An 11,296-nucleotide genomic window follows, 5' to 3' on the forward strand; every position below is an offset into this window, starting at 1 on the left:
ACCTCAAAAAACGAAATTTCAGTTAAAATCGCCATTTTCAAATATTTTTTATTAAATACCTAATTTATATATTTCGGAAAAAAACTTTTTAGATACTCACTGTTACCTATATTTATAGTATAAAAAGTTTCGTGGGTCTATCTTGAATGCGTTTTGAGTTATTCGTACGCACATACCAAGATTTTCGGCATTTCGAAAATGTACACCCTAGACATCATTTTTTCAAAAAATCATATTTTAAAAACTACGTTGAATTTTGGGCTAAAAATTTGGATTTCCCACTAAAACTATCTATATTACTAACGTGTAAAGTAACGTCGAAATCGCGCATGGTGCCGTGGGAAAATTTTTCCGAAAACGGGTGATTTGGCATGGAATTACCCAGCTGGTAGTGAAGATTTAGACGATGATTATGACGAATAAGCTAAAATTATTTTTCAGTACAATTTTTTAATTTATTATGATTAACAACCAACATTCAAACATTTCAACTGAAAATTAGATTAGAAATTAAAACATGAAATTTAATAAAAAAACATTTGAAACTGCATAATTGGATATTTTAAGTTTTATAATAGCGTACCGTTAAACTAATTAAAATTAAGCTGCATCGGAGCTGTTGGGATCTTAAATTGGCTGCATTTGGACTGTAAGTATCGGTAAGAAAGCCGCTAATGGGCGGCTTTTATCTGTAAGAGGGCTGAATCAGGGCTGTATATATCTGTAAAAGGGCTCTGGGTATCTGTAAAAAGCCTGCTAATGGGCTGCTGCTATCTGTAAAAGGACAGTATGAATTTTTAAATGGGCTGTTTTTAGGCTGCAGCCTGCAGGTAGCTGTAAGAGGGCTGCAATAAATTCTTTCACTAGCTGCAATTACAGATTAAAGTGCTGTAGTCTAGCTGATTTTGACCCAATTTCTGCCATGTTTCAGACCAAATACATCCATATTACAGTTTTCCAAATCTGCTGGAATATATCTGCGCGATAGCCCATTTACAGCCATGAAATGTTTGTAAGGGTAACGATATTCGTACGTTTAGAAAAATAAAATTGTGAAAAGGTTTTCAGAAAGGAATGGGTTTTCAGGAAACAGTGTCCCCGGCACGAATAAGGAACTTCAAAAATTCATTACTCTTGCGATTACAGTTTTTAAAAAAATTCACTTTTCGAGCCAAAAAAACACCGTATATATCGAGTGGGTCATAAGGAAACGTTAGAACCTTTAGCTTATAGCATGTTTAGAATGAATAATTTATCTACAGCTTTGACAGATGGCGGTAGTGCATGGTGGAATGAAGCTATATTTTCGTATTGACTAATGAAGCTGTGTTTAACGTACAATCATAGGTAACTATATCTATAAAGATGACGCTAAATGAAGCTGAGTAACGTACAGTCATAAGTAACAATATTAATAAGTACAACACTAAATGAAGCGGAAATGACGTGTTTAAAAACTTTAAATTTGCAAACATTTTTAGACAAATCATGGAATGAAAACGTTTTTTATTTTTTTCGGAAAAATACGGAAAATTTTCCGGAAAAAAGTCTCGGTCATTTTCCGGAAAATTTTCCGACTTACAACGCTACTTAAAATCGTAGGTGACTATATCCCTAAGAATCACTCTAAATGAAGTTGAGTAACGTACAATCATAAGTAACAATATCCTTAAGTATGACACTAAATGAAGCTGCGAATGGGGTGTTTAACGTACAATCATAAGTAACAAAATCCATAAGTATGATAGTAAGTGAAGCCTTGACTTAATATCAATTAGTATGGTACTAAATGAGAGTGGAAGCGTTTTTACACGATACTTAGTTTCCATTTGAGATAAAGTTTATTTGAATGTTGAAGCATTGTAGAAGTGAGAAAAAACAGTAAACAAGAGGGCCACGTTAATTTATAGAAATGCCTATTAATGTGTTAAATAAATTAACGTTACAATACGGTTCATGCTGCCATACCCTGCACTAATATCTGATTCAGTTCCGTATGTGTTTGTAAAGGGGAAACACCGTGAATATTAAATAGCGTTTTTTGCACATTATACAAATTGTATAATCAGATTAACTAGGGAACTAACAAGTAAAACAGTGACTTGTGAAGCCAATAACCGGTGGCCGGGTTAAATTGCGTCATAGGGTGGTGGCAAGCCCTTCAAGCCACGCGTGCCAACAATTCTATACACTTACTATTACCGTTAATCTCAGCAAGTTTTATGCGAGGGGTAAGACACTCTACGAACTCGGTGTACACTGCCGTACCTTTGACAGTACTAAATGGAACTCGCGAACTCTTGAAAATATGTACCTTTAACAGTGCTAAATGCACGAACTCGGTGTACAGATTATCTGAGACTGTCTTACCCCTCGCTTTTATGGTAAGGTTAAACCAAATATTCGGGGGAAAATTCCACTAACCAGCAGGGAAAAAATGTACAAACTCTGTTCAGGAGTGGTTCCAAGGTTTCACGCAGTGCTACGCTTTAGGATCAACCCCGGTTCTTTTTGCCACTATGCGAAAGTACTAACCACTCCACCGCATCAGAGGCGAGAATGAACCCGCATTTTTATCTCAGCCGCAAAATAACCGTATTCAAAAATAATAATTTTTACGCGTTTAGAAGTTATCAAATTGTAATAAGTAAGTATTTAAATTAGAAATGTGCTCTGAACAGATTTTAAATTATTACCCATTTAACAAAATAAAACAAACCACACCCATTTATCTTAAGCCATTAAAAACATTTATTTAAAAATGGCAAAGGTAATAACGTCACTCAAAAAGTCGACTTTTGCGACACCCTCGTAAGGAAGAAATGGGAACTAACCTCACAAATACTCAAATCCCTTTACTTCTAATAACGTAATAAACCTTAAAATGGTTCAATGCATCACAAAATTAAGCTAACTTCTTTATTATTTAATCTCTTGAAAGTTAATCATTATTATAAATGATAAACTTTAAATTATTGATGTATAGTCCGGGCCGTATTTTGGTGTATCTTTCGAAGGGCCCGCTGGTTTCGGATGTTAAATTTATTTGCAGTTTTGTATGCCCGTACCAATTACGCTTCAATAAGCAGATTATATTTGAACAGAGCACAGAAAATGTTTAAATTTAAAAAAGTTCAAGACATTTTTTAAATGAAGTTATTCATGGGTGCCGTGTTATCTTATAATTCAATACGTCAAAAGGCATTTCGTGAGTAAGCTGTATGTGAAAGAGATACAAATATGCATAATTTACCAACAAATATTGTCCGTCAGTCAGTCACAATTTAGAAAAGGAATTGTTCAAAAAAAAATAAATACATTTTGGCAATATAATTGGCCAATTTGTTGAAATAAAAGTTAGTTAGTTCCAAATGCTAAATATTTAAATTATTTTTAAATACTATATATAAACAGATTAAAATTGTGGGCAGTATTTTAACAAAATTTTTATTAAATTTGAAGTATCAATACCATAGTTTATACCTATACTCCTAAAAGGAAATAAATAAGTAGAGGGGCCCGGTTTAAAGACTCTGCCGGAAATCTGCTAACACTGTCCAGCCTTGGATTAAAAACGTGTTACTGGATATTGCACTCTACCTTGGGCAATGCATTCTCGGGCGCCTTACGAATGGCCCCAAAAAAAAACGGGACGGGGTGGGGTTGTCATGGAAATGGTGATACAAGTAAATCTGGGCGCATGCGCGTAACGTACAGTGATTTGAAAAAGTTACTGTTTTTTTCGCCATTTAGATCCTTCTTGTTATGATTATTTTGTGGTAAATATAGAAATTACTAGAGATTTATAATATTTGCGCTAACTTCAAATTAAGCAAATACTATTGAAATTTAATATTATGGGAAGAACTAAGCACTGAGCTTATCCCAAATATAACAGCGACCCCAGGTATGATAGGAAACCACATATGTTAGGGGTATCCTTTTTCGCTTTCCCATTGAAACTAATACCTAAAATTATTAAGACTATATAAAATCTTACAGTGCGTTATAAATACAAAAGAATAGAAGTTTGATTACGTTTTAACGTACCTGAAAACTGATATAACGTTTTTGATCCAAGCTGTGTGTAATTCCCGAGGGGCAGCTCACTCCAATGATTATTAGGACACCCCTCGTATGATTAAATCATGATTAGATTAGATTAAAATGAAATCTGTAGCTTTGGCTGTACAAAGATTAAAAATGATTAAATCATGACTAACTTTTTAATCATGATTATTAGGACACCTTGTAACAAAGTGATCTGCCCCTCGGTAATTCCTTAAACCTAAAACGCCGTCTTGTTTGTATCACCAAAACGCGAAAATTCAATAGATGGCGCGAGCGGCATCTCAGACTTTTCAAAATCACTAAATTCCCGGAGTGCAATATCCAGTAACACGTTTTTAATCCAAGGTCCAGCGTAGAGTAACATTTGAGTGCCCTCCTCCATCTTTAAGGGGGAAGACTATAGCAAAAGCCTCTTTTTCGTTCAAGCTGTACGTTTTAGTTTTCACAATTACACAATCGAATTATATTAATATTAATAGGCTGAACCTTCCTCTAGTGCTTAAAATAATGTTGATAATTCTAATAGTAATAGTTAACGAGATATAAGGCTATAACTAAAGTGTAGTTTGGGTGCTTGCCCAGCTTGTTTAGCTCCGGGGGTGCGAATTAAAACGTAATAATTAAATTACTTTGATATTTAAAATTGTCAAAATTATTTTAAGCACTAAACAAGAGGCTGTTCTACACATAAATATTAATTTTATAGGTTAAAACACAAAAATAAAACAGTTCAGCTTGAAATAGCGCGAAACTACACAATGCCCCCCCCCCTTAACGTTTAATAACGCTTATACCCGACGTAATTTCTAAACGGATCCAAAAGGCTCAACAATATTGTCAATATTAGGGTTAATTTCACTCATGATCACACTGAAGTGACTGGCACCTAGGAGCAACAAGCACATCACCCCACACCAGGAAAACGCAACCCGCCAAAAGTCGCGCGTTTTCTCACGTACAGTTTTCATTGGTTAGACGCTTTAGCGCCTGCTACACGAGCGGATAGCGACCCGACAAAGTTCTGAATGACGTCAATACTTTTTCGATAACGTAGGACTGATGACGAAAAAGAAAAAGGTTGAAATGCAAACCAGTACTAACTTTTTAATATGAAATAACGGTTTACAGATATGTAAACTAACAAGGAGAGTACCCGAGGTGTTTATTGCCGATTTAGTTCAAAGTCGGCCGTAAACATTTTCGGTTGCCATGGCAAATCGAATGGGTAGTGCAACGTCTCTTTTTGGGAAATTTCATATCTCATATAGGTCTACATTACGGCCGACTTTGAACTAAATCGGCAATAAACACCTCGGGTACTCTCCTTGTAAGTTTTGGCCATCTATAACGCAACCTAGAGGACAGCACCAAACCTTACGCATGAAGTATCGTCAACCCGATATTAATCCTGCCCTCCAGCTCTTCAATTTCGGTTCCCAAAGATCCTATTTTGAACTTTAACTCAACAAAATCTGTGCATTGTGACTGACTACCACCTTCCATAAATGGAACAGCGATTGGCTCAATACTTGCTACCCGTAAGCCTTATAATATTAAAATTGATTTAATTTTCAATAATAATATTAATCATTGCCGCCGTGTTTTTACGCCACTATAATTTTCATTTACATTTTAGTACCTATATATAAAATATTTTCCCCTAAAATGCGTTAAAGTTCAATCATTGGCCAGGACCGTTGACGTCATTCAGGACTTTGAAGAGCTGGAGTGCAGGATTAATATCGGGTTGACGATACTTGATGCGTAAGCCTTGGTGCTGTCCTTTAAGTTTCGTTATAGATGGCCCATAGCTTTTTTTAATATGGGGTTGGGGGGCACCGCGCCCCCAGCGTTCGAGCGAAGTGAGTGCGTGGCGCGATCAGGCGCCAAAACTTAGTTTACATATCTGTAAACCGTTATTTCATTTTAAAACGTTAGTACTGTTTTGCATTTCAACCTTTTTATTTTTCGTCATCAGATCTACATTATCCAAAAAGTATTGACGTCGGAAGGGGTTAATTCGAAAACTGTCTCCTCCCCCCCCCCCTTAAAACGTTCAGCGTAAAGGCTCGTCCAATGCAATTTGTACACAACACTGCGTTAGCGTGTTTAAAGGCTAGCTACGTTCTCCTTGTGTGGGGTGCTGTGTTTGTTGCTCCTAGCTGGCACAGTGAAAAAGAAATAAAAAGAAAAAAAAACAAGTGTATAAAATATAGTTTTAACCGGAAATTATTTTTGACTTGCCGTGTGTATCTCCTTGAATTTTTTTTAAATGGAGCAAAATTACTTTTGACAAATTTTCACGATTTCATTGTTATAATACGAAAAATCGTCTTAACCGTTCAAAGCCATTCCATATAAATTTATACCGGTTAATCAAATTAAAATCATGATTTAAATTTTGGTAGCATAAATCAACCGACTGTAATTAAAATCTGAGATAACATACGAGTATATTTTTAATTCTTAAATAAATAAATTTGCTGTTTAGTTAGTAGGGAAATAATAATTATTTATTTATGGAAATAAGTCGCTATATAGTATTTAATTTTCACAGCTGTAATTATGAAAAATGTTCTTAATCGGAAACAGGCCAATGAAAATCATGGCATACGGATATATCCGTTCTGTGGTGTTTCGTACCACCCCGAAATTTCCTTAGAAATGTTTGTTTTTAAAATAGGTCCAACTATAATTATTTTAAACTATTGAAAATATTTGGTAATATTTTAACGTCATAGGTTTTATCAAGAAAATAAATAAATTACCGGTTTTATAAAAAATAATATTATTCTTCATTGTTACTTACGAAATAGTTACTTCAATTATTGGCTTTAAAGAAATAAATATTACTATTTATTATAACGAAATAGTTACTTAAATAAATTTGGTTTTATAGAATTCGAAATTGAATCGATATTTAATGAGTTTGTGATACACTATAAAACAATTCAATTAGATTTCGATAACTTAATAATGAAAAACGGTTATTTAAGACAACCTACTATTCGTTAAAATCTGAAGTAACATAATTTCTTACATTTTTCACGTAAGTTGTTAAGTAAATAAGATAACTGTTTAGTTAGTAATTAGTTAGTTAATTAATTTTAATTACTACAGTTTTAGTTTTGAACTATGTTCTTAGTCCCTTCATGGTCTCGCCATTATAGTTATTATTGACTTCGGAAATAAGCCAATGAAAACCATTTTGGGATACCTCCGTTGTTCGGCTCTTCGTCCCACCGGAAATGGGAATCGGACATTGGCGGAAACCAGCCCTCAATAAAATGTCCGAGCGAGGGTGTCAGGGCCATCAGTTCCAGTCCAACCGCTCTCGATTCGGGTCTTCACTATTCGTTTTATTTATTTTCTCTAAGTTTAATTTTCCCGGCTTGTATAGTTTAGAAAATGTTGGCCCGTAGCGTGAGCCTCTGCACCGCGGTACTGTTCGTCTTGCTATCGGTCCACTTGGCCTGGAGTTCCAGCGTATCCAGCGCCATGTCCAGCGTTAGAATTAGCGTCGCAGCTTGCAGGGCGAAGTGCCTCAACCAGGTAAATAATATTTATATTAATATACATTCAGAGTGCACTCTGAATGTATATTAGTTCTACTGATATCGGCAGATTTCCGAGTAAAACCAGAGTTCCTACACAGTACTGATGAGCCACAAAAAAGGCGAAACCGGTCTACTGATGGAATCTCTGGCTGAAATTTTGACTTTTGATAATATTTATATTACCAAAAGTAAAGTAATTGGTATAAGTTTGACGGAAGTAGCTTAGCTAGTGCATGTTTTTTAATATCGCGCGTTTTAACCGGTTACCTTGACATTTAACAGAAGTATTATCATTTACTTAAGGTTAATTTCGAATTTTAGGCAATAATTTTAATTTCATTTTAAAGAGCTAATTTTTTAGCTTCATTTTCAAATGTTTTTTACACTATACTTAACCAGAATTATTTATGTAAATTTTAATACTAAGCATTGGAATGTTAATTTAATCCGAGTTGATTTTAATTAATTGAGCGGTGTAACATTGAAACGTATTTCACAGTGTAATAACCTCATTTTCACAGCACTTTTGACAATCTTGGATGGACTAAATACATCTTCTATAAGTATATTAATTTGTCGAATGGGCGAAAATGTTTTAGTAGATTTTAGATCTGTTTTTTTTTAGAAGAGAACGAAATGTTTAAATTAATTAAACGTTATGATTTTATATAGGGTCAATTTCAGTTATCAGTAGATAAGTTTCAATGGGTTTACTTGATTTTTGCATTTTAAATAATTTAATTAAGCGGTATTATTTAGCAGGGTCTTATTACACAGCTAGGAGCAACAAACACAACACAAGGAGAACGCAACCCGTCTAATGTCGTGGATTTCCTTGCGTACATTTTTCATTGGCTAGACGCTTTAGCCGTCGGAAGGGGAAAATTCGGAAATTGTCTTCCCCCCCCGCCCGTAAAACGTTCAGCGTAAAGGCTCGTGACGCTCGTCCAATGAAATTCGTACACAACCCTTCGTTAGCGTGTTTAAAGACTAGCTGCGTACTCCTTGTGTTTGTTGCTCCTAGTCTAATTTACTGTCGATATGCAATTCTTCTACAAGTACATTAATTTATAATTTATGAGAAATTGTCAGTACAAGTTTTAGACTTTTTTAAATGGAGATAATGTTATTTTACTTACTAGTTTTTAGCTTAATAATTGAAAACCAATCATAAGCGGTAGGCCTACGAACATTGGCTTTTCATACTTGTTCCCTTAGTTTAATTATAACTACTTTTACCACGAAATTATGTAGAATGTGTACACGTTATTTATTCTTTCCTCGATCAATATTTAGTAGATAGTTTCAATGGGATTTTTAAATTTCGCCTTTTTAGGGTCACTAGTTCGCCTTATCTCAAAGTCGTCCCTAAATTTATTTACAGATTGGCAACGAGATTTACAAAGACGGAGTTTGCGAGTCTACTCCGAATTGCAATATGGTAGGTTTCAAATTAAATTGAATTTTAAATTACAGTTACAATAATGTATTTTTAATTAAGTGTTGGAAAACATGCGAGATGTTCTACAATAATTTCACCGTTTGGGGACCCATGTGTGACGAGCCCAAGATTTGCGTAAGAAAGCGTTATTTTGATTATTGCACTAAATTAAAAAATGTAAATAACTTTATATAACGAATCGTTGTAGTTTCCTGGATGTCAAGTATCGTGCGCCTTCTATCGGTCAAGACGCGTGGATCAGGTGGCCATCGCCAAGGAACAGTGGGACATGGACCCGATCCAGTTTCGTAAGACGAGCCTCCAAGAAGAACTGCTCATAAAATGGACGCGGCCTGAAAGGTTGGACGAAGTCGACTCCTCACGATTGGTCTACGTTGTGATGCTCAAAGCCAACGAACGCTGGGTTGAAATTGGACAGGTAATTTCAATCAAGTAATTCGTCAGATAAAAGGTACTCACTACACCCCAATTTAATTACACGCAGACAATCCAAACCTCGATGTTGGTCGAGGATTACCGTAACACCCGCGAGCCAACCTACATATCCTTATTGGCTTACTCGGAGCATGGTTTGGTGGCGGAACGCAGTGACGTCTACAATGTCGATACCAACGACAATATGTACGGAGACCAATACGTGCCAGAATCCCCCAAGATGTCTAAAGAATTTCAGATGACCGCGTCACCCTCCGTGTCGAAATCAAAATACACCCAACGATGGACTTTGTACTTGGCGTCATTAACTACGAAGAAATCCTGTTTGGGTGTCGAAGCTAGAATCGCGTGGGAAAAGCCAGTCAAGTGTGAAAGCTGCAAGTACGAAGTGTCCTGGAAGATCCAAGACTCGCGATACGACGTCCTTGGAACTATGTACACCAGCGAGACCACCGCTGAGGTCATCCTCTGGCCTAGATACATCCACACAATCCGGGTAAGTTTGTTAACCAGGTAGATCTTATACATTTGTTGGAAATTTATCAACATGTCGCCGTTATCAATTTAGGTGAAATGCTTCAACGACAACGGAGCCATCTGCGACGCCAGTGATAGCCTCAGCGTCGATACCAATCACGCCCGTTCAGAAGTAGCCGTGGAACCTTTGCCCCAACCAAGTCCAGCCTGCAAAAACCCGTTACACCTGGAGGTGCTGGTAGTCACTGTGTCCATTTCGGTCGTCGTTTTGCTCATTTGTCTGGTCATCTGTTTCGTCCAAATTTTCCGTCATCGGAAAATTGATTCAAAATCTCAAGTTGAGAGTGGTTAGCTTGGTAACGTTTGTAAATAGAAAAAAAAATTTAAACGTTTAAATTATTTTATTTATTAAATATAAAATAAATAAATATATTTGTATCTTTTATTAAATTTAAATAAATTTGATATTTGGTATTCGACACAAATTAACAGTTTATTACGAATAATACTTATTTACATAATTTTCAGTAAGTAAATTCATAGAAAATATATAAAGAGGAAAAGAAACTCTAGCTTTGACATAGTTTTAAAGTTATATGTAGGTTCTAAAGCTATTGCCAGTGGATATATACTTCAATAGAAGTGACTTAATTCATAACATAACGGAAATTAATAGGTTTAAAGAAATTGACCCAGTTGCTAATCCTCTTCTAAATTTCTTCTGGTATATTTATCTATTTAAGCCGTTGCTTTGCTCGTGATTATCCTCGTGGTTAAACTTTTTTATTTTTAAATTCAACTGAAGTATTGTATAAATCAAGTGCTGTGGATTAATGTGGGTGCTTAATACAGATAACGTTACAGAGAAAAGAAAGTGGAAATAAATAAATTAACAAATATTAATTACAAGAATTAACTTAATCTGATCATAGTAATTTGATTTCGAAGAATTTTCACATAAAATGAATATATCCAGAAACTAGGAGCTTCGTTGCTCCAATCCCCGGACGCTCTAACAGTAAGCTCATACCTCCTATCAAAATCTCATTGGTCACCCCCCAAACAGTCTGAACACAGTCATTCTCCGTAATTATAAATTAAATGGGAACGGTCAAGCTTTAACCAGTTAGATAGCCCTATAGTTCATTAAAAACTAAAATTTATGGCGAAAACCGCATCAAAAAATATTGAGTGGTTAATTTTTAATAGAATAAAGAAATTTCAGGAAATCGAAAAGCGCGCGTCCCCCGCGACACTCCCGGCTCGATTAAAACTGATTTAATTTGCACGCGCG

At 35.4% G+C, this 11,296-nt stretch overlaps 1 protein-coding gene across 1 annotated transcript; it reads left to right on the forward strand.

The window, feature by feature from the left end:
• The first annotated feature begins 1,245 nt into the window (after positions 1 to 1,245).
• LOC149927089 (uncharacterized) lies at positions 1,246 to 10,354 on the forward strand. Its single transcript, XM_090159269.1, has 7 exons — positions 1,246 to 1,347; positions 7,472 to 7,623; positions 9,013 to 9,069; positions 9,130 to 9,204; positions 9,278 to 9,508; positions 9,575 to 10,021; positions 10,094 to 10,354. The coding sequence occupies exons 2-7, from the start codon at positions 7,480 to 7,482 to the stop codon at positions 10,352 to 10,354; spliced, it is 1,215 nt and encodes a 404-aa protein (XP_090015395.1). The 5' UTR covers positions 1,246 to 1,347; positions 7,472 to 7,479.
• The last annotated feature ends 942 nt before the right edge of the window (positions 10,355 to 11,296 follow it).

The sequence above is a fragment of the Leiobunum rupestre genome, chromosome 9 (genome assembly GCF_980474605.1).
Source record: "Leiobunum rupestre chromosome 9, qqLeiRupe1.1.hap1, whole genome shotgun sequence".
In the NCBI taxonomy this organism is placed as follows: Eukaryota; Metazoa; Arthropoda; class Arachnida; order Opiliones; family Sclerosomatidae; genus Leiobunum; species Leiobunum rupestre.